This window comes from Cetorhinus maximus, chromosome 19 (assembly GCF_964194155.1).
Source record: "Cetorhinus maximus chromosome 19, sCetMax3.hap1.1, whole genome shotgun sequence".
Classification (NCBI taxonomy): domain Eukaryota; kingdom Metazoa; phylum Chordata; class Chondrichthyes; order Lamniformes; family Cetorhinidae; genus Cetorhinus; species Cetorhinus maximus.
Window position 1 is genome coordinate 78,019,738 of NC_135897.1, and position 24,335 is coordinate 78,044,072.

Sequence of the window (24,335 nt, forward strand, 5' to 3'; positions counted from 1 at the left end):
GCAGACTAAGTTGGAATAAACCATTGCCTAATGCAGCAAATATGGACTTATTTGGAATATGCTGTACTTGAGCAGGGAGTCTGGATATCATTGTAACAGACTACTACTTAGTACAGGTACAGGGCCTCCTATCCGGCATCCCAAAAACTGGAAGGACCCGAAAACCAGCTACGATTGACGATGGCACCATGTGTAGCAATTTGAAATAGCAATATGACTTTGTCAAGCTCCCGCTTTATCCGGTGGCACCACACAGTTCAAAAAAGTGTCTCTCTGTAATTCTAGTCTTTACTGCATTATCATGTCAAAGAGGCCAGCAGGATGTCCTGTGGTTGGCGGGAGGGCCAAGAGGAAACACTTGTCACTGAGTATTAAGTAGAAAGTGGAGTTACTAATTCGAAGAAACAAAAAGGAGAAATTAAATTTTATGCTGGCAGTGACATGTGCAAATTTTTTTTATTCGCTCATGGGATGGGGGCATAATTGGCTAGGCCAGTATTTATTGCCTATCCCTAATTGCTCTTGAGAACTGAGTGGCTTGCTAGGCCATTTCAGAAGGGATTTAAGAGTCAACCATATTGCTGTGGGTCTGGAGTCACATGTGAACTAGACCAGATAAGGACAGCAAATTTCCTTCCCCAAGGACATTCGTGACCCAGGTGGGTTTTTTTTTATGACAATGGTTTCATGGTCATCACTAGACTTTTAATTCCAGCCCGGGTCCCCAGGGCATTACCCTGGATCTCAGGATTAGTGGTCCAGTGACAATACCACCAGGGCCCTCCCAAGTGGGGTGCGGGGCACGAGGCAACTTGCACTGTGTGGGCACCCCCCCACCCCGTAACATTTCCTTTGACGACTGGGCCTCTGAATGCATGTGTGAAGAAGGAGCACCAGTAGCGTCTCAGCTACTGAGCACTCGGTTACAAGCACATACTGCACTATTGACTGTGATAACCGTCACGTGTAAAACCACACCTTTCTTCCAAGGCTGAACATAGTTGTAGGCTCTCCTTTTGTTAGGGAGAAATCCAGGAGATCTCTATGGGATTCCGTTAAAACATTTGGACTAACACATCCCACACCCCAACTGGAGAAAACTTTTAAGGCCAAAATTTTTCAGCACCCCCCCTCCCCCTCCTCAAGCCAGCAGGATCTACCGATCCCGCCGATGCAAATGGAGATTTCAATGGCTCACAGGCCCCGCCACAGAGCGGGGTGGGGGCTGGAAAATTCCAGCCTAAACGCCAGAGTGAGGACTTTCACTTCAATTTTTGGGGGAAAAAAATTACAAACATTATGCAGTAAATAATTCGACTTAAAAAAAAAATGACTGTCGGTCTTCCAACGTTAAGCAAATGTTGGTTGCAAACACGTACTAAAGATAAATAAAATAAGAAGTGGAGGGTTTCAATTGCCCGGGACTGAAAAAAAAAACACACAGCAAATGAGTGACTTACCCTGCAGGTCGGACACTGGCTTTAAATGCTTTCGCTAGTTTGGAATAGTTCATCCTGCCTCTCTGCGGTGAATGAGATTTGGAATAAAAGGCGCTCTGCTACTGTGGCCAAGGTCAGCGCTGCCATCTCCAAGGGTGAAGGACAGTGCTGAGCCCGCGCCTCGCTTCCGGTCACCCAGCCCACTACCTTGGCAGGGATTTATCCCAGCTCATATGGCTTTGATCTGCTTTCTCTTCTACCCTTTTATGAGTTTTGGAGAGGGGATGCCTGCTTCGTTTATTCGCTTTTATCCAACAGTAAACACCCATTTTGAGCTTAGAGTGCGAGACACAGTAAATCAGGCTGTATTACATCTGACACCGTGACATTGATGCCTGGGGCTCTCCCCAAATTTACCGTACCCTAAGGACGGCTCTGAATGCCATTTCGCCGCCACCTCCCTTCAACAGATAATAGGAAAACACTCCATCAGTCAAAGACTGTCCATGTAGACGAAGTGTTACTAGAGTGGATCAGGCAGTGTTAGAGTGAGAAATATCCAGAGCTCTGAAGAAGAGTCATACAGACTCAAAACATTAACTCTGTTTCTCAAATGACCCATTTATTCCTACTCTGTTTTCTGTGCGCTAAACAATTCTCAATCCACACCAGTATATCTCCCCCACCCCCCCGCCAAAATCCCACGTGCTCTAATTTTGTTTATTAACCTCTTGTGTGGGACCTTATTGGCAGCCTTCTGAAAATCCAAATACACCACAATCCCTTGTTGCCCCTTGTCTATTCTAAATGGTACATCCTTAAAAAACTCCAACAGGTTTGACAAACATGATTTCCCTTTCATAAATCCATGTTGGCTCCGCTCAATCCTATCACCATTTGCTAAATGTCCAGTTATCACATCCTTCATTATAGATTCTAGCATTTTCCCTACTCCTGACGTCAGGCAGTTTCCAGTGAGGGTTGGGGGTGGGGGATGTTGCAACGGGGCATGTTAGACAAGGGCCATGGACGAGCAGCCCACATAGTGCCTCCTCACCACGTGTAAACTCACGGGTATTCAGCACAATCACAATTTGATGAAGGCATACAGGGGATGATTGAGGAGTTCTTGGAGGGAGAGAAAGCTGAACATTAAGCACCTCCGGGACGATGGGACGGATTTCCACACTCACGCAGAGAGGGCCCAAGTTGGTCTGGCAGTGCAAGTCTCCTCCGATGAGGAGGACATCGAAGGGGATAAGGGCGTTGAGTTGGAGGAAGCCAAGGCTGCAGGGGAAGAGGCCATAGCATGGGCCAGATGAGGCAGGCATGCACGTAAGGCTCTCATAGCCACCAGATTCCACAAGGGGGATGACGAGTTGCAGCGAGTATCCTCTTGGACAAGTGCCCTCCATCATGGCTAACATGAACTCCAGTGTTGCTATTCCTCTCATTTCAACCATGCACTTCAATATGAGGATGAATAGTTACACAGCAGGCTCACATTGTCCTGATCCTTTGAAGGATGTAGTTGTCTTGGGAACATGTATCCTTTTTGAGAAGAGGTGCTAGCTGGAGGAGGGAGTCCCAGCATCAGATGTCAGAAGGTTTTGTCTCTTCAAGCCTATCTCCAGCATCCCAGTCTCAACCGCGGTCTATAAGAGCCAGGAGCTGTTCCACTATCCTCAGTGGCCTCGTAGCTGTTTGCCTTCAATCTGATAAAGCTCCACAAGGATATCCATCTCCAGCAACAGGACAATGCATTCTGTGTAAACTCGATGGTGAAACTGATAGATGACTCTTGGGCCAAGGCAGCCGAGGACATTCCGTGGATGTGCATTGAATCAGAGATGACTCAATCCTCTGTTGCTTTCTTCTCCATCACATTAACATCCAGCACTCTCAGTTAGGAATGCTACCTGCTTTTATCCTCATCTTACTGTGCATTTGGACCAACTGAAGATGACAATATTCAACCACTTGCGGGCCAGGCATTAAGACACACATTGTGTCCTCATGGCCAACCCTGGCCGTTGTGAACACCAAAATGCTCAGACACCATGAGGCCATCAAGGTAACGAGTCACTGCTAATAAAGAGCAGGCTTCAGCTTCAGTACATCCTCACTCCTATCCCATTGCTCCCCTCAACATTATCTAAAGCTACGATGTGCACTTCTAGAGCATGCTCAAAGGCTCTATTGACCGCAAAAAAAAATCACCATTTGCAATTAATAACACTCGCCTTCCTGAGTGTTTAGATGGTGGGATGCACAGCGCTGCATCCCGACATTGTGAAGCAATCCAGACAAGTACAGGTTGAGAAACGATCAAGGTTGTACGATCGAGCACCAGGGCAATAATGTGGCTGAGAGGGGCAGAGTTTCAGCACCTTGAAGCGGCAACGTTTGGTGAGCTTTACAGATGCACGCTCTGAAAGTCAGAAACGCAGTTGGCAGATAGCAGCGCACACGAGCTCAGAGTATGGGTTCATAGCATGAAAACCTTGCCGGATGACAGGCAGCACATGGAATTGCACAATTTATACACACTTCTCCATGCATTAACACATCTCTCCTTGTACATTACACCTTCACCTTTCAAGAATGCAGACGAGAAAGGAGAATACCTCTGCCTCAAATATACACAGCCAAGGACAAATATGACATAACCTGAAAAGCATGCGAACGAGGTTCCTTCCACAAGCAGACTTAACATTAAGGTCAAGGCATCAAGAATGATCTGAAAAAGGGGCACACACTGTGGTGATATGGAAACACACTGCATAGACGAGATGCCCATGATAGCAACATCTGCGATGTGGAGGGAGGAACCATAGCATCACATCTGATTGACAGCAACACATCTCATCAAAAGGAGGCATACACAAGAGGAGATGTGAAATGGGTACGATTCTATTTACATTTGTGAACATTATCTACATGTTGTGAACACCCATGTCACCCTTGTGCTCCTAATTCTTTAAGCTTTTCTAATCCTACCGCTACATCTGGGTGCTTTCCTGACATTCACAGTGGGGGTGAAGGCAGCCTGCTGACTGCTACACCCTGTTGCCTGTGATCCCTTTGGCGGGCGTCCTCTGGAGGGCCAGGGCCTTATGGGTGCTGACCTATTTTGGGGCAGGTACACCCTCTTTGGCCTGTGGAGCTGGAGCTGCTGGGGTCACAGAAGAGTAATGGATAGTCCTGGAGTCTCCTGGATGTCCAGCTACTGGTCCTTCTCCCTATGGGTGCATGTGGGCCCCTGGCTGACTCCTTGAGGAGTGAGATCAAGGTGCACACCCCCTCCCCACCTCATGTAGCCACTGATGAATGCCACCAATGGCTACAGCAATGGAGTGCTGCTCCTGCAGCAGAGCAGGCACTATAGCCTGGACCACGGTCTCCATGGCAGCCACCATCCTACCAGTGTTGACTTTAGCGCATTGGTAATCACCTCACAGACTGAAGGTGGATGGACTCCCTCCATCGTCCGTTGCAATCAGAGGAATGCAGTTGACATCCCTTCTTGATATTCTCATGATTGTTGCTGCAGCTCCACCAACTGATTCAGGACCGAGCCTGAAGGTTCGTCATCCGACCCAGATTCTGCATACTCTTAACCTCCAACAATCCTCCAAATGTCGGCGACCTTAGATGTCTCCGCCTCCGCTTGCTGTGGGCCAGATTGTATGTTGTGCTCACCAGTTTGAGACTCCGAGCCTGCTCTAGAACTAGGTCCCACCAAGGTGTGTCCCCCTGCTAGAGTGGTGTGGATGAGTGCTGTGACAGGTCATCAATGGTGCTGTCCTCAGGTTCCTCATCTGAGGTGTCATCAGGGTTCGAGCCAAGGGCCTGGCTGGTTGAGGGCCTCGGGTGCTTGGCAGGGGTGCCTAAGAAAGAACTTAGAGATAATTAGTGCATGGCAAGCAACTCAAACAGGACAATGCACTGTCAGTAGCGTTGTCTGAGGGATGAGCTAGTACAAGATCTTCACATGGATGTTTGCTGCCGACCTCAGCAATGCCACAGGCACAGTCGACATCCTTGCTGGCCAGCACGATGGCTCTGCTCTCGAAGACAGTGGGGACCTTGAATTCCGGCATTCCAGCCCCCGGTCTGGGACCTCTCCCCGAGATTGTGTGTGAGCTTGTCCTGCAAAAAGGCAGATGGTGTCTGTGATCAGGACACATGCCTGGACAGATAAGGATGCCTGGCATGTGTGGGTGATGGGTAGAGCCATGGACAGGATGAGGACGCAAGCTCCATGGAGATGAGCACAGAAGGAGACGTGAAGGTGTGTGAGAGAGTAAATTGGGATGTCCCTTGAGCTGGCAGTGTGCGAGATCCCTGTGAATGTGTGATGCGCTTGTGAGTGAGAGAGTTGAGTGTGAAGAGATGGCTGATGGCACAGATGAGATCATTCATCCTCTTTCTGCACTGGGTGGGTGACCACTTCTGTGCTGTGCTGGGGCACTGACCATGACTGCCACTGCCTCCCAAGCTGGACCCCCTCTGGCCATCACGGTGGGGGGGAATGGGGGGTAGAGGCCATCGTGTCGGGTCTCGACTGTGTTCAGCAGATGTTCCAGAGGGGTGTCACTGAATTTTGAAGCAGCATGCTTCTTCCCTTTGGGAACCATATTTTCCATGGAGCAGTCCTGGGAAGCAGACAAAATGGCGTGAAAACCTGCCATTGTTGTCGGCGGGTAAAACTCCATTTTTCACGCCAACTGCCGCACTTCATGCACGGAGGGGAAATCCAGCCCTGAGGATTGCAGGTGGTTCACTGAACTACAATTTTTCTTGAATTTCATGCAAACCAAGCACGCTTCTTGTGCAAAATGAACAAGTGAGATACACATGGACAGAACGCATCAATACGACAACATAAAGCAGACATGCAAGGATTTAATGAGAATGAACTGACAGCTTAGATTTTTTTTTAAATAAAATCTCTTAGGTTTCCCTGATCCTTTTCTTTAACCTTTTTCTTAAAGTAGGTCAAGTTTTAATTTCCTTGGAACCTGGCTGCCAGTTCTGACTCCTTGATAAGAAACTAGACAGAGCTCACGTGAAACAGAAATCTTGATAGAAATCATAGGCAGACATCCAATTCTAGGGAAACATATTGCTGGGAAATGAAGACAGACAAAGACAAATATCCAGGCGCTGAATTTCAATGGATGTGTCGCTTTCTAAAGTCAAACATTAGACATGTGGGTTCTTTCCATTTACAGAGGAGAAAAACAAGTTCTCAACAACATTGTGGGATTCAGCTTCTCCGATGATTTCAATGAGACTAAACTAGAAAGAGTGAAATACCTTTAATACAAAAAAAAAATCATGTCTAATGCATAGGCTGTGATAGCAAGGATGCTTGGAGTGAGGTGTATAACAATTGTGTGTCTATCAGATGTTCTGTGCTTCAGCAATTTCTCCATTTGAAAAAATAACGTGGGTTAGAAACAATTTCTCCTCATGTAACAATAAGCAACAATGGAAAGTGCCTGACAGGAGCAGGGGTAATTTTATTCTCCTTTAAAATTACTCACTTGACAGCAATTTGTAGTAGCAGCCCCACAACAGGTTTTGAATTTGTTTTATTTACTGCAGTTAAAAGACTTGCCTCCTGAGGACGCCTTGCACCAAATGTGACCCAAATTTGATTTTCAATTCTCAGGCAATCAACGATGGAATATTTTGGGTAGTTTAGCTTCAGAAAGCATTGATGCAATGGAAGGAATTGAGAGAAGAGCAACAAGGATGACTGCAGGATGTAACAGCCGAAGTTAAGAAGAGAGATTCACAGAAGGGAACTTGTGAAACAAACATCGCAAGTGGACACGATGCAGCTGTTTAAAATGCTGAACAACATAGTTAACGCACTGGCTATGTACCAGCAGCCCATTTAAATCAGACTGTGAACATAGAACTCGAGGTTGTGAGTATAAAATTAAAAAGCCTCAAGCAAAAATTCAAGGTACGGCATTTTTTTCAACAATTAGATATGTGAAAATGACTCCCAGCAGATAGTTCATACTGTGTTTATTAACATGTGCCAACATTAGCCAAATATTTGCTTAGTTCAGCTAATTTCAGAAACTCTAATAGACAATTCTACTAACAGTTTTGTCATGCTCTCCTAAGCATGTGTGTGCATGCCTCCACATAAACCATCTACCCCCAATCCTACATAACTCTTCTTTTTATATCTGATTGCCAATAGCAGTCAATGATATGGATGCAGCCAATGTCTCTCTTTAGAAAATCAATTTCTATCAGGCAACACTTCAGTATTTTTTAAGCTTATAATCTGTAGACCATATTGAATCACTTACATGGCCCTTGAACTGTACCTGATTAGTTTGCATTTTGTTGTATGAATTATCAACGCTGTGCATTCCTACCCTTCAGGGGCTGTCTCGGACTGATTCAAGAGCTAGGCAATTCGAGCTACAGAATAACAGCTAGCCCTAATGCAGCACTGTTAACAAAGAAAAAAAGTCTCAAAGCACTTCACAGGAGTGTCATCAGGCAAAAATTGACACCTAGCCAAGGAAGGTATCAGGGGTGGGTGGCGAGGTAAAAGCTTGGTCAAAGGGGTAAGTTTTAAAGGAGGGTCTTAAAAGAATGAGACAGAAGAGAAGAGATTTAGGGAAGAAATTCCAGCACCCAGACAGCTGAAGACATGGCCAGCAATGGTGAGGCAAAAGGAATGAGAGATGCATGAAAGGCTGAGTTTCAAGGAATGCAGGGTTCTTCAAGCATTGTAGAGCTGGGGAAGTTTTCAGATGTAGGAAGGGGTAAAACTATGAAGGGATTTGAATACCAAGATAAGAATTTTAAATTGCAGGCCTGAGAGCCAATGTTGGTCAGTAAGCACATGACTGATGGGTGAGCGGGACTTGGTGCGGGTTAGGGTAAACAACGTTAAGACAAAATATTTCTCTAATCATGTTTCATACTGTTCTGTTTATTTGTAGAAATATATTCTGTGTGATCCTGTCTTGTCCAAAGTTGCTGACAATGCAAACCATCAGACACAATTGACTTGCCCTGATCTAGGAGTTACATAAAGGTACTTTTCCAATAATAGAGCAGCCAATGATCTTGCAATCGTTAGACTTCATAGTGTAAAATGCTACAGCACTCATACTGGTGGAGTTGTTGAGCCAGGGTATGATGGGCCTACGAGTTGGCAATTGGGATATGCTTTAGCAATTTTAATAAAAGGAGCCAATCTCAAGCATTGCCTACTAAAACATTATACAACTTCACCTCATTCGATTAAAATGCAGAGAAGTTTCAGAACAGTCACATTTGTGCATTGGTTAATAAAGAAAAAACACATCCCAGATGCCCTTATGTTCACCACCATAATTAGAAGTTTGGATGGCTTCCATGGCAATTCTTTGTTACAATAAAACAGGCTTTTGGGCTAAAGGTGGTTCCCAAAATAGCACTCAATAACGGCAAATCAAATCCACTGCAACAACACTGTTACTGATCATGTTAGCCTGTACCAGTGTTCTACCATAATGGAGGAGTTGACATATTCATCGTAAGTCAGTGCTCCACATGTTGAAATAAAAGTGCTGAAACCTCAGTAAACACTCAAGAGCAATTGTCATTTCTTAGTGTTTCGTTGGAGGGAGCCATGTTGGGCTGACAGACTGATTAGCTAATGTTGGGTATTAACCAGGAGATGCCAGATAACAGCAAAAACTTGATTACAATGTGTTCCTTCCTGGCAATATCAAACAAACACATACATTTTAACACTGTCAGCTGTTCCCATTCCTAAAAGTTACATAGAACAAATCTAAATGTTGAGGGCACGTTTGAAAGACACAATAGCTGTTGGAAGATCATTTCACTCGAAGCACCCCTGGTTGAATCTGGAATGAGGGAACAGAGGGGCGTTAAATAAAGACATTTTAGGAACTCCAGCAGAATAAAACTTCAGAATTAAAATGAAGAATGATGGCGTAGTGGTAATGTCACTGAACTAATAAACCGGAGGCCCAGGCTAATGCCCTAAGGACATGGGTTCAAATCCCACTACAGCAGTTGTTGGAATTTAATTAAATTAATCTGGAATATAAAGTTAGTCTCAGCAATGGTGACCATGAAATTATCATTGATTGTTGTAAAAATCCATTTGGTTCACTAATGTCCTTTAAAGGAGGAAACCTGCCATCTGTACCTGGCCTGACCTACATGTAACTCCAGACCCACAGCTATGTGGTTGACTCTTAACTGCCTCTGAAATGGCCTGGCAGGCCACTCATTTCAAGGGCAATTAGGGATGGGCAACAAATGCTGACCTTGCCAGCGATGCCCTCCTCCCATGAAGGAATATTAAAAAATGCCGGCAATGCATTACATATTTTATTCATGTACTTTCCATGCTGGTCATGTGGAGTTACTGACCCATGAAATTCATACCCATCAGTTGTAAATGTCCAGTGACCATCCTTCTGAGAAAGAGGAGGCCCTAGCTAGGCAGAGACTTTTTGGGCTAAAGGTGGTTCCCAAAATAGCACTCGATAACGGCAAATCAGAACCAAGATAACCTTCTATACCAGACTTAGTAAATTCAATATCTGAGCCATGTTAGATCTGCAACACTCCAGGTTACTGTTGATAACTGACCTGGAGTCTGGCTCATTAACATGATTTGAAAAAGTACATTCATCATTGAGGGCTGGATCCTTTCCATTTGACTGTAGATTCTAATAGCCACTGTCTCAAGGACGCAGCAGTCTGAACTGGACTAGCAGCTGGGAGCTTTTCAATGCTGTGGGTTGGCATTTTATGCAGCTTTGGCTGACTGAACTTCAGCAGTATTCCTGCATATTAACAGGGGACCCTAAGCCTTGCCTCTGCCAACCTGAGCCAAAGCTCCCTGGATTTAAGCAAGTCGTATGTGTCTCTGTATACTCCCTATGAAGGAAACAGAATCCCCACTTAGGTGAATTTCTCAGCAGCTTTGTTCAGAAACTCATACTTGGTCGTGTGTTTCTTCAACTGACCAAACAGAAAAGGGTCACCTGTACCATTAGAATGCAGCCAAAAGACATGACTCTAGGAGAATCATTTAGAATGGGAAACAAACCTTTTTGGGTGGAGGAGTTGCCAAGATAATTATCAACGTTATGAACAATCTGTCTGATTAATGGGCGACAACTTGTTTGAAATTTTGTCCTCTAAGTGGGCCTAATCACACTGCCCCAGCAAACCCTTATTTGGGCTCAGCTCAGCTCCTGGTCATTTTCTTTGTAAAATGTATCAATCAAATCAGTCTTAAAAAAAGAGCTCTACCTTCAAGAAAAAAAAACTTTTGGCATATGCTTCTCCCTGTTTATTTATAAAGGTACTAATTATACCAAAATGTATTGATGTGCTACCTTCAAATGACATCAACATGATAAGCATGGTGCAAGATTCCTCTACCACTTGTACATCCCAAACCAAAAGATAGCCCCTCCAAATATGTGTGTGTTTGGGAACTAACCCAACACAAGAGTCCCGTTGAAAACCGATTCCATTTAAATAAATATGATCAGATTCATCTCTTTACTACAGAGCATTCTCATGAGCATCTGATGCAGATTTTATTTTTAAATAAAATGCAGCGTTGACTGTCTAGATTTGGCTCAAATGTGCCAGAAATCAATTAATGCTCAAAATTGGAACAAAACAACCTCATCATTCTGTACTCACTTCATTTTCTCACATCTCTCAACTTTTCACCACATCCTTCAACTTATCATCAATTACAACAGTATTCGATAAACACCTAAATGTCAAACAGGCAGCGATGAAGTAATCTCTCCGAGAAACTCGAGAGTCACCAATGTTCAGCGAAAATGAGCACTTATTACTTTGAGGATGACTGGGTGCTCTTCAGGGATTATAGTGTACTCCACTGCTCTAGAGGCCCTTGGCCTTACCTCTTATGAGCTTCAAGATTGGTTCAATGAAAACAATGAGATAATTTAGAAACTACTGGAGGAGGCACATCATCCGCAAGACTGTCCAATGCAAGCTCAGGGAGATGCAAGACACTTGGCTGAACCACAAACCAGACAAACTTCAGTCATATACAGACTGCAAAGACTGGAAGAGATTCTACGCTGCTCTGAAATCTGTCAATAGGTTCCAGCCTACTGGTTCATCAGCAATGCTCGGTGCCAATGGAACAACACCCTTGCCCCAATTAAGGCCCTTAAGTAGCCAATTATTGGCCACTTAAGGGTCACTTGCCACCCTGCCTCAATTTTTTTTAGCTAGCAGTTGTTCAGGGGCTCACAAAAAAAAAACCCAAATCGGCCTTCATCCACCAATTAAGAAACAATCAACAGGCTGCCACAGGTTGCCATTGACTGCTCTCTTGATGACCCTCCCTCACTCATAGCTGCTGGCCAATCACATTGTAGACCCAGCAGTGCCATCAACAGCAGTGGCCAGGACTGAGGCTACTAGTATCATCCAAGTTCAGGACTAGGCAGAGAGGTGCCATGGCGGGGAGGGGAGGGGCGGGGAGGGGAGGGGAGGGGTATGGAGATCTTGATGGAAAATCCAGGCATGGAGGGAGCCCCTGCAGGGAGCAGACCTGGAAGGGGAGGGGAGGGGAGGGGAGGGGAGGGGAGGGGAGGGGAGGGGAGATCTTGATGGAAAATCCAGGCAGGGAGGGAGCCCCTGAGGGAGCAGACCGGGGAGGGGAGGGGAGGGGAGGGGAGGGGAGGGGAGGGGAGGGGGAATGTGGAAAGCAGGCCCTTGAGGGAGGTGCCCCTTTCCCACCCAAAATCCAAACAGGGTGACTTGATGGGCTTCCCCCATCCCCACCCTCGCCCCGAACTCTTCCTGCCAGCTAAAAAATTGAGGCAGGGTGGCAAGTGACCCACATGGGGCATCACCTCCCCACAAGGTCTGCTCCCTACAGGGGCTCCCCTCCCTGCCCGAATTCTCCATCAAGCCCTCCACAACCCTCTTCTCTCACCACCTCCCCTCAAACCCTCGGACCTCACTCCCTTCCCTGCCGTGACATCCTCTGCATATGCCTGGTCCTGAACTTTGGGAAGTAGAATCTGGAGACTACTTGTAGTCTCAGTCCTGGCCACTGCTGCCAATGGCAGTGCTGGGTCTACAATCTGACTGGGTAGCAGCTCTCTGAGGTGGCATTTCCACCCAAGCACGGGTGGGGGGCTAGAAGCCCTGTCTCCAGCCAATTAACACCCCTCAGAGTGTTAAGTGGCTTTGTGGCTGCTGTGATTGGCGGGAACGTGTTCCCTGCCGTCTCTTCGGGTGACAGGGCGGGAAACCCTGCCGTGTGAAAATTCCTGCCCATCGTGTTAGAGCTAGATAGCTCCACGAGAACTGCCAAGCGTAGAACATGGTCCTCTACAACACGTTTGTTGACCTGACCAAGGCCTTTGACAAAGCCAGCTGTGAGGGCCTTTGGAAGGCAATGGCGAAATTCAGCTGCCTGAGAAATTCGACACAATGGTTCAAGAATTCTATGATGACATGCTCGCATGTGGCCTGGATGATTGAGAGTCTTCTGACCCATTCCGAGACACTAATGGAGTTAAACAGGACTGCATGCTAGTGCCAACCCTCTTCAGCATGTTTTTCTTCACCTTGCTTTTGGAGGCATTCCATGATGGTCATCCTGGCATCAAAATCAGATATCGCATGGACGAGAAACTGCTCAATCTGAAGCGACTCCAGGTAAAGCCCAAGTCTCAAAGGGCAAACTTCACAACTTTTTGTTTATCAATGACTGTGAACCAGCTGCCGGTTCAGAGCTGGACATGTAACGTAGCATGAACTTGTTCCCTAATGCACGCGACAACTTCAGCCTTATGATCAACATGAAGAAAACTGAAGTAATGTACCAGCCTGCACCTGGAAAGCCCAAATCCATGACCAGAATCTGTCAACAGTGGATGAGTTCACTTACCTCAGCAGCACACTTTCTTGCGTTGTCTATATTGACAATGGACAATTGCAAGAATTGCCCAAGCAAATGTAGCCTTCGACAGACTTTGAACATCATCAGTCTTGGAATGAAGGGGAGCAAATCTGCCTATCGAACTCAAAATCTATAGAGCAAGAGCCCTGCCCACTCTGCTGTTCACAGGCAAGACTTGGACTGTGAACCAGCATTACTCCAAGAAGCTTAACCACTTGCACTTGAGCTGCCTCAGGAAGCTTCTGAAGACCAGGTGGCAGGACAAGATACCAGACACTGAGGTGCTCACCCAAGTTGGCATGCCAAGCATCCACACCGTATTGAGACAGTCACACTGAGTGCTGCTGGTCACGTAGCCAGAGTGTCTGACACTCACTTATCCAAGTGAATGTTCTATAGGATGCTTGAGTCTGTGTTGAGCTCACATGGCAGGCAAAGGACACTCTGAAGCCTTCATTTCCGAGTTTTGATATAGACTTTGAGAAGCTTGCCGCTGATCGCCACACATGGTGCAACCCAGTAAAAAATGGTAATGCCTCCTTCGATATCGAATACATATCAGAGGCATGAGGCGGAAATCCTGAGCCAGCAGCTTGCCCAAAACTTAATCATCCGCGATAACCTGTCCTATTTACAGCAGAACCTTCCGGGTGCAGATCAGCCTTAATAGTCACCTATGTACCCACCGGAACCCGAACAAACACCCTAGATGATGAACATGGTCATCTTTGCCTTGAAGGACAAACAAGAATTAAGGAATGTTGGGATAGAGAAATAAGGACTTCAAACATTTTACAATTAAAGAAAGGACAGATCTTCTGAACATTTGATAATATTTTTAGATTTACTACACTTGTTTTTGGTGGGGAGAAGTTGCTGCTATCTACAAAAGAGAAAAAAAATCAGCACAAGTTGGTGTGACCATGAAACTTATTAAGGGCAGCACTGGCATTAATTGGCATTTACATATATCCTTTTGGCAGAGTTCATGTACCCACATCAGGATAGAGATTTTTTTGTTCATTTTTTTGTTCACTTGTAGATCACAAGCAAAATTTCCTTCAACAATAATGTTGCTCCCTCCATTGTGAGGACTGGAGTTGAGTGCTGAGTGTAACACCTCTACTTGTAGCGCCAAGTGTCAGCAGCAAGCACATCCTGGATCAGCAGCAAGCACATCCTAGAGCACAGGTTAGTTTCTATGTAAATGTCGCATCTACTGTGCCCCAACATACCCTCACCAGGAAGGCAGAAGCTGCACCAGTTGCATCAGTGGGACATTGTCGGTTCCCCACCTCAGCCATCTTTACGTTTTTTAAATGAATCTACCAGTGAAGGGACATTACTGCCTAAGGTGTTGTGGAAGTATTATGGTGTGGGTTCAGGCCGAATACCAGGTTAGGAAGAGCTGAGTACCACCAAGAACCATCGTAGCTGCAAAGTAGAAGGAGCTGTCGCCCCATTTTGTCCTTTCCAGCTTGATGCCAATTCCCTGCTGACTGTGCGCCATGATCCAGGCATCGGTTTCCAGTCTGCACAGTTAGATCAGCCTTTATTCTGAGCCACACTTCTCCTACTATTTCTCTTTTTGAAATCATTTTCCCAAATAACAGAGTTGAATGAGAAATTATCAACAATCCCTCAGGAGTTTCCATCTGTGCCTCTCATTTTCTAGAATTGTAATCCACGACTAACTCAACCAGAAAGCACAAGTTGCATTTCCCAGGACTGAAATCCCTTACCCCAAGGGAGCTCAAAATGCTAATAGAAAAAAAGTCGAGAGAGAAAAAAAAAAGAGGAGTTTGCAGCAATAAGCCTTTGGTTTTTTGTAATACTGCTGAGTTTAAAACACATCAGTCCTGATATTGACAGGAGCGCGCAGTTTCGGACAGGAACCTGGATCTGGGTTTCTCCTGCACACTGTGGAGTTTTAACTCCTGCGAGTGGGTTGGCTGCTCGTTCCTTGCTGCATCTCTGCTAAACCCAGAAAGAGCAGGCTAGAGGCTGGTTGAGGTCAAGTTCTAGATTCTTAAAAAGTTCAACTTCTGACCTGACCCCAGCCCCTCTGTTTCTGGGAATTAAAACTGCCTGCCTGCTCTCCTCCTACATTCTGACTGGGATATGAACAGTTTACTCAAAAATAGAAAGGGACTTTTCCCAGCAACTTCAGAAGATAAGATTCCCATTCCGCATGGGTATCAACAAACTGAGATTTTTAAAACAATGCAATTTACTCTTTTAACCATTTGATTGGTATTTGTCAGTTCTCAATTTCAAGAAGAGTGGTGAAAATCTATGTTTGTGTGTCTGGCAAAATTGCTCAAGCTCACTGCTAGCACACAGGTGTGTTTGCAAACTAAGGCTGACTCATCTTGTGGCATAGGCTCCATCACCCCTGGGGAAAGGACCTTGGCTTCGTCCTTATGTTTCCCACCCCACTACTTTTCTCTCATCTTTCCCACCCTTTGTCCCCAGGCAGATCCACATCAGCAGCAACAATCATCAAGGTGGAGTCAATGGGCACTTGGGAGATTCCAATTTGGAGACAGGTTAATGTGATGCCCATGTGATGGCTGATGAATCAATCAAAGGTAATTACTGAACCATACTTCTACTCCGTGTAAAGTAATAGATTCAAGTTAACATAGGAAAACTTAATGTATAGTCATAAACAGCATTGGCATGGATTCAGAAAGGGAAGATCTCTCCTTGACTACTTCAAGGAAGTGACAACTCAAATGGGTTGTGAAAGCTTGAGCAGACCGGCCTCCTCCTGCTCCTATCCTTATGTTCTTTCTTCTTCATTTCTCATCTCAATTTCAAAACTACTTCTGACAAAGTTTTACATGAAAGGTTCTTAATTAAACTCAAAGCGTGTGGAGATGCAGTGTTATATCTTGGGAATGGATAAGAAACTGGCTAAAAGGTGGAAAGCATTGGGTATTTATTGAAGGAGTTATGACAAGCTGCAGGGCTGCATCGAGTGCAGTGCCTCGGGGCTTGGTGTTGGGACCATTACCGTTTCTAATGTAAATGAAATTATCTGGATTCACAAATTCAATACAGAAGGGTCAAGTTTGCAAACACCACCAAACTGTGAAATTGGAGGAGGTAGCTCAGAAATTATAGAGTGAGTTGGATTTATTAAGTGGTCAGGACATTAAAGGGTGAAATTTATTGCAGATAAAAGCAAAATACTGCATGCGTAGGAAGGACATGTAAGTGACGCCAACACTCCACGAACAGTGATTGAAATGGCGAAGATTGAAGATAAAGGCAGCTTAATGGACTTGGCACTCAACACGTCCAACCAACTTAGAGATGTTATCAACAAAATCAATAAAATATTGAAGAACAGAGTCAAACCAATAGAATATACATAATGGGAAGTAGTAATCAAAGTTTATACTTTTCTGGTCAGGACACATTTTGAGTACTGCATCCAGTTCAGGTCATCAAGAAAGAGAGCGATCTTCAAGCACAGGAGGCAATGCAAAGAAAAGCCAAGAGGTTGTACCCTTATATCAAGGATCTGAGTCATGAGGGAAACCTGGGCTTTTTCAGCCTGGAAAGTTGGTGGCAGTGTGGGCAGCTGCTGCATTCTAAATATAATAAAAGGGTGCTTGTTATGGAAGCTTTTTAAAGTTACAGGCAAAAGCTAAGCTTATAAATAACGTTAAATAGTAATTGTAAGGCTAACTTCTGCAAATGCGTTATCAGAGAATCATTATGCTATGTTTATGGCTCTGTGTTAACATTAAGAAGGTGACTTGTTAAAGGCCAGGCAATTGTTTCCACCCCCCCCCCCCCCCCCACAGTTTGTGATCTTTTTAATTAAAGATATTGTGTAAAGTTGCTTGCTTCAAACACAAATTAAGATCAAAAGGTAACGCCTTAATGTAATGCAACTGATGATTGCTGCTTGTTGACAATATGATAGAGTAAGTAGAAATTCAGCAGTTTGTAATCACCCTTACGTAATCATTGCTTGGTGGAACCGGGGACAGATGGGGGAGGTACTGAAGCAAGCAAATCTGGGAGAAGACTGGCCAAACTTGCTATCGGAACCTTCCTGCTCTAGGGAGGGCTGCAGGGGGTGAAAATGAGCCAATCATGGACCGCCGCTATCAGAGAAAGGAGCCAATCAGAAAGCGTGTACATGACAGGGCAGGAAGCAGAGGCCTATTTAAGCAGAGTGTTCATTAAGCTTGAGGCTATCGCTGCAGCCGGACAAAGAAAGGAGATAAAATCAAAAAACTGCGGATGCTGGAAATCCAAAACAAAAACAAAAATACCTGGAAAAACTCAGCAGGTCTGACAGCATCTGCAGAGAGGAACACAGTTAACGTTTCGAGTCCGTATGACTCTTCAACAGAACTAAGAAAAATAGGTGAAATATAAGCTGGTTTAAGGGGGGGTGGGACAAGTAGAGCTGGATAGAGGGCCAGTGATAGGTGGAGATAACCAAAAGATGTCATAGACAAAAAGGTGTTGAAGCTGGTGATATTATCTAAGGAATGTGATAATAAAGTTACAGATAGCCCTAGTGGGGGTGGGGTGGGGGGAAGGGATCGAAATGGGCTAAAAGGTAGAGATAAAACAATGGATGGAAATACATTTAAAAATAATGGAAATAGGTGGGAAAAGAAAAATCTATATAAATTATTGGAAAAAAGGGGGATCGGAAAGGGGGTGGGGATGGAGGAGAGAGTTCATGATCTAAAATTGTTGAACTCAATATTCAGCCCGGAAGGCTGTAAAGTGCCTAGTCGGAAGATGAGGTGCTGTTCCTCCAGTTTGCGTTGAACTTCACTGGAACAATGCAGCAGGCCAAGGATGGACATGTGGGCATAACAGCAGGGTGGAGTGTTGAAATGGCAAGCGACAGGGAGGTCTGGGTCATGCTTGCGGACAGACCGAAGGTGTTCTGCAAAGCGGTCACCCAGTCTGCGTTTGGTCTCGCCAATGTCCAATGTAGAAAGGGGATAGTCTGGTCAGCTATCTGAACAGAGAACGGGCAAGGGCGGATTGACCACCCGAACCTGTGTGTTTCCTGGGGAAGCCAAGCAACTAAAGCACAGGGGTGAGTAGTCACTGGTATAAATATTATTGAACTGTCTGTAACAGAAACAAAATAATAAAGTGCAGTTGTTTAGGGCGAAGTCTCGAGTTTTGGGTCATTGATATCCAGAGTAAACCTCCGAACCCAGGTGGTAGGAATAGCCTACAGCAGAGATGTGAATTTTTGAGTTTTATGTGATGGGAAAAATAAATCTGAAACATTAAGATATTTGAACCTGAGGGGTCTTGACAGGGTGGATATGGAGAGGATGTTTCCTCTTGTGGGAAAACCTAGAACTAGGGGTCAATTTAAAAATAAGGGGTCACCCATTTAAAAGGGATGAGGTGAAATTTTTTCACTTAGAAGGTCCTTGGAATTCTCTTCCTGTAAAGGTTGTGGAAGCAGAGTCTGAATATTTTTTTGAGGCAGAGGTGGATAGATTCTTGGTAAGCAGGGGGTGATACGTTATCGGGGGTAGGTGGGATGCAGATTTGAGGTTACTATCAGATCAGCCAGGATCTTATTAAATGGCGGAGCAGGCTCGAGGGGCTGAATGGCCTACTCCTGCTCCTTGTTCATATAACAGTTTGAGAGCTGGACAAGTTTCAAACTAGTAAAATGTTATTCTAGGTCCAATATTAGGAAAAGATTCCTCATTTTACAAGAGTACTCGATGCATGGAATGAATTTCCAGATAAAGTAAAAGCCTGGAATCATATAATAACCAATGTTACAATAGGGGACTTTAGGATCTTTTGGGAGGAATAATGTAAGGTGGGCCGAATAGCCTTCCACATCAGTAACTGCACCTTGGAAAATTCTAATTCTCTCTTGTCCCAATCACCATGTACTACTTTATTTGGAAATAGTGGTTGCGATTTGAAACTTTGAGATAAAAACTTTCAAATTACTGATGCAGTATCAGCAGGTGAATACATGAAACATTGGCCTGAATTTTACGCTCCTCCACCCCCCCACCCCTGGTGGGTTCTGAGGTGGGGGTGGGCGGGGGGTGTGGGGGGGAGCATGTGAAATTGCATGGACAAGGATTCCCTCTGGGTTCCTGTGCAGCCCGGCCTTGGAGTAATTTTTATGCTGGGGCGGGCAGGACCTTCGGATGAGAAGCCTGCCCTTGATCTAATTGAGGTCCTTAGTGGCCACTTAATGACCACTTAAGTGCTGTTTCCTGCCCAGCCTCAATTTTTAGGCTGGCGGGCGAATGACAGCTCAGGGGTGGGTGGGGGAGGGGGGGGCGCGGGGCGGTGAGGGCGGGAAGGCCCGGAATAAAGATAGTTGGATCTTGGGTGGGAGGGTGGTGGTGCTGCCTCCATCAGAAGCCCTCTTTTGACTGGGGGCACCTCTCCTTAAGGCCCAGTGAGCTCCAGACTTCTCTCCCCACTGGCCTATCCCCTGAATTTCTGATCGTGCCCACCCCCCCCACTCCCAATGGTGCTCCCTACCCTCCATGCCCTGGGACCCCTGCCATTTAATTGTCCACCGAGTCCCAGGTCGCCAGCCTGCTCCCTGCAGTACCTCTTCCAGCCACTGCGGTGCTATGACTGGAAGGACTGGAGAGCTGCCGGCTAATCTGATTGGGCAACAGCTCTCAAAGGCGGGTACTTCCTCCTGAGTGAGGGGCAGAAGTCATGCCTTATGTCAATCAATGCTCATTAGAGTGTAATGTGGCATGGGGGCTGCTGAAGTTAGTGGGATGTGTTCCCCGCTGACTCTTCGGATGGCGGGGACCGAGCCCCCGCGACCCTGAAAAATCGGGCCATCGTGTGGTGTACATCTCTCTACTATTTTAGTACAAGTATAACTATAATGCTAAACAGGCAATGTCTCTGCTCATATAATGGACAAGGGAATGTATAACATATTCACCCACTAATAGCAGCAACAGCAATTGTTGGATCTAAGTCTCTACCGTGTATGCGACTCTGTCAGTAGTTTGTGCACTAGACAAAATTGTTCAAAAGCAAACAGCCAAAAGAAAGAAAAACAGGAAGTACAAATGTAGACTGCTGGCTGTAAATTATAATTATTCAAGGTAGAAGAACTGTTCCTCCTGCCAGGTGATTTATTTATCTAAAACGGGAATATATTACACAACCATCCACCAGGAGGTTATCTAGGATGATAGAAAACACGGAATGATATCTACATATCTAGAATTTCTAATTTAGAAGCAATATTCACTTTTATTAAAACATAGCTTTAGGCTTTGATGTGGTGGTGGCTGGGGAGTCGGGGCGGGGGGGGGGGGGGGGTCACGGGTGGGGAGTCTAAATCCTCTCTCTCTCTGTGAAGTACAGCACCTTGCTCCCAACACACCCCGGGTGACATCAGCCAATTTAAAAAGCAGCTTTGGTTTGGCCTCCGTGTGCTTACTAAGTCAGGACGATGGCGACTGCATCATTCAGAACACTCTCCCCAAACAGCAGCGTATAGAGTTGTGAGTCCACGTCGAGCTCATGGAAGATGGCCAGCACTGTCACTGTGTGGGGGGAAAAGAAACAACAGAGCAAACTTTATTCAAGCATTAGTAGGAGGCTGCAACACACAACATTAACTGAAAACCAGGCCCGAAGCCCCAGGTAACTGCAGCTGTCTGAGGCTTCCTGGGGTGGTGATAGTCACTTCATCACAGGTCCTGCAAACCTTTGATCAGTACATTGCTGCTGTTGCTTGGCAACTCTCTTGCAGCAGCATTCGAAAGTCATTAATATTAATATAGACACTTCCAAGCCAAAATAAACAGAGAGACACTTCGATAGAAATTGTCCTGCAGGAAGTACATAAGCACAGGTTGCTCGTACAGTTCCTATTGCGGGTGGCTGGGTGGGGCAGAGGATGCAGCAAGATTGGGGAATCCGTTTGCTTTCATGGATAGACTTGGGGGTGGGGGTGGGGGTGGGGGGCAGATTTTTGTGAAGATGGGTTTCGGCAGTCAGGAAAGATTCTGCCTTCTCTAATCCATCTCCGTTAAGGATTAGCCCTCTGACCACCATACGTTTGTTCCAGGGAGGTGGGGGGCAGAATGGAGTTGGGCCTGGTGTGGGCAGGCAGGAACCAAGGTGGGCGGATGGCATGGCTGGAAGGCTGGAACATCTGTCTCGGCTCACTGGGACATCGGCCCAGTTATAATGATGAATGTCAGGCCCTCAAAGCCTCACCCATCACCCCCAACCAAGAGACCTTCATACCCTCGCCATGCTCCCTCATACCCTGCACGCAGAACCCATTTGCAATCTAACTGGAGCTTTGGCAAACCATGCACGTGGTGAAGCTGCTAGAGTATAAGGCCCTTTACGCCCACACTGCTCTGTAGCTAGCACATCTCCATACAATAGGCCTCAACGTTCAACAATGAGTCCTGGAACCCGCTGGAAGGTTGTCTGCCTCTCAACCTGTTCTTGTTTCAGAGTGGGCTATTCAAAAATGTCTTAAGTGTTAACCAGACAAAGAAAAATGAAAACAGCTGTCAGGTGTGAATTATTTTTAGTTATTATAGTTCACCAACAGTGAAACAAACATCTGGCCTCAAACATCAATCCATTATGCACTCCTCTCCATTATCAGGTTCTGAACTTCAGTATCAGATTTGACAGGAAACTCAACCTTACCTCCTACCTCCATCAAGAATCTCAACCAGTTGAAGAGCTGTAGCCAAACCTTGCATGTTTTACGACTATTACAGATAAATGGCTCTTACATGTGGTGCGCTCCATGTATATCACGTGTTGCAGTGTGCAGGGTTCCACTTTTTTTTTTAAAAACAGCCAGGTCAACTACAGTATAGGCTGAATTGGGAGGACTGGAGATATACCAGAAAGAGTTGGACTTGCAGGAGCTATGTTTTTCTGATGCTGAGCTTTAAACACCAAATGTTGAGTGAGGCTTCCACTTTTTAATTTACAACTCACAACCTTCTCCTTCCACAAACCCCCCCCCGCCAACACACACACACACCGCCACCCCCCCCCACCCCACCCCACACACCCCCAACCTCCACACCCCCCACCCCCACCACTGCCCCCAAACCCCCATCTCCACATCTCAGAATCTAGGAGAAACACCAGTTAAGAATCAGCTACTTATAAAAAGCCTGATTTCTAAAGACAGGCATTGAAGAAATCGACCCGAACAATAACTTGCATTTTAACATAGCACATGAGGAAATAATGGGGGCTGGTGAGAGGGGTACAGCGATAATCATGGAAGATTTTAATCGATATATAGGTTGGATGAATCAGATTGGCAAAGGTAGCTTGGAAGATGAGTTCATAGAGTGCTTTTAGCAGTTTCTTAGAGCAGCACATTCTACATCCAATTAGAGAGCAGGCTATTCTAGATCTGGCCATGCGCAACGAGCCAGGATTAATTAATGACTTCATTGTAAAGGAGCCCCTAGGTAGCAGTGATCATAACATAATTGAATTTTGCATTCTGTTTGAAGCAGAGAAGACTGGGGAGAAGGTTAGTGTTTTAACCTTAAATAAAGGCAATTATAAAAGTATGAAGACAGGTGGCTATTGTGAACTGGGAAATCTGGTTAAGGGAAAGGTCAGTAGAGATACATTGGAAGATGATACTTAAGGAAATACTGTACTTCATAACACTCAGCAAAGATACATTCCAGTGAGAAAGAAAAAACTCTAGAAAAATGAAGCATCATTCATAGCTAACTAAGGAAGTTAAAGAGAGTATCAAATTGAAAGAAAAAAACTTACAATTCTGCAAAGATTCGTGGCTGGTCAGAAGACTAGGCAGAATATAGAAATGAGCAAAGAAGACTAAAAAAGTAAGGAGGGAGAAATTAGAGTATGAGAGAAAGCTAGTTAGAAATATAAAAACAGTAAGATTTTATATGGGTATTTAAAAAGGAAAAGAGTAACTAAAGTGAGTGTTGGTCCTCCAGAGAGTGAGTCTGTGGAATTAATAATGGGAAATAGGAAATGGTGGATGCATTGAACAGATATTGTCTTTCTTCACTGGAAAAGGCACAAATAACATCCTAGAAATAACTGTAAACCAAGAAGTGAAAGGGAGGGAGGAACATAAAACAATTACAATCACCAGGGAAAGGGTACTGAGAAAATTATTAGAACTAAAGGCTGACAAGTCCCCAGGTCCTGATGGGCTTCATCCTAGGGTCTTAAAAGAAGTGGCTACTTAGATAGTGGATGCATCGATTTTAATTTTCCAAAATTAAAATGGAGGAGCAGGCTCAAAGGGCCAAATGACCCGCTCCTGCTCCTATTTCATATGTTCTTATGTAGAACTTTAGCATAATAAAATGTCCCAAGGCACTTCATAGGAGCATTTATCAAACAAAATTTGACTGACCCACAAACGTGACAAAAGCTTACAAAAAGAGGTAGGTTTTGAGGAGCAACTTATAGGAGGAAAAAGAGCAGTGGAGGGGCAGAGACCATGAGGGAGGGAATTGCAGGGCTTAAGGGCTAGGCATCTGAAGACAAATCACTGATGATTGAGCGATCAAAATTAGGAATTAGAATGCTGATGTAGTGATGAGTTCCAACAATCATAATGGTTGTAATATGCGTGTTCTGGCACACATGGTTGTGTGTGTTATGGAACGTTTCCTTCAATATTTACCTGGGTCAGTGGCTGAAATCAGAGCTCCAAACAATAAACAGTCAGTGAAGTAGAAGTCATGCTTGCTTAGTTGACCAAGGTTGATCATAGCCATGACAAAGCCATACATAATGCCACTGAAAAATAAAATAAAGATGTTATGAGCACAATCACATAGGATCCTAGCCATGGTCTTTTTGCTGCTTCTAATTTTTCTTAAAGGCAGTTTCAGACAAGCAATTACAGGAGATGA

The 24,335-nt window shown here is 45.2% G+C and overlaps 1 protein-coding gene across 1 annotated transcript in view; it reads right to left on the reverse strand.

Annotated features, from left to right (window-relative positions):
- LOC144693957 (sodium/hydrogen exchanger 9-like) overlaps window positions 1–24,335 on the reverse strand; it is a 364,072-nt gene that overhangs the window by 242,485 nt on the left and 97,252 nt on the right. Inside the window, exons 5-6 of the mRNA XM_078564226.1 lie at window positions 24,104–24,219; window positions 20,873–20,978 (exon numbers count right to left, since the gene is read on the reverse strand). Coding sequence (XP_078420352.1) covers window positions 20,873–20,978; window positions 24,104–24,219 — 222 coding nt within the window. The remainder of the gene's footprint in view (window positions 1–20,872; window positions 20,979–24,103; window positions 24,220–24,335) is intronic.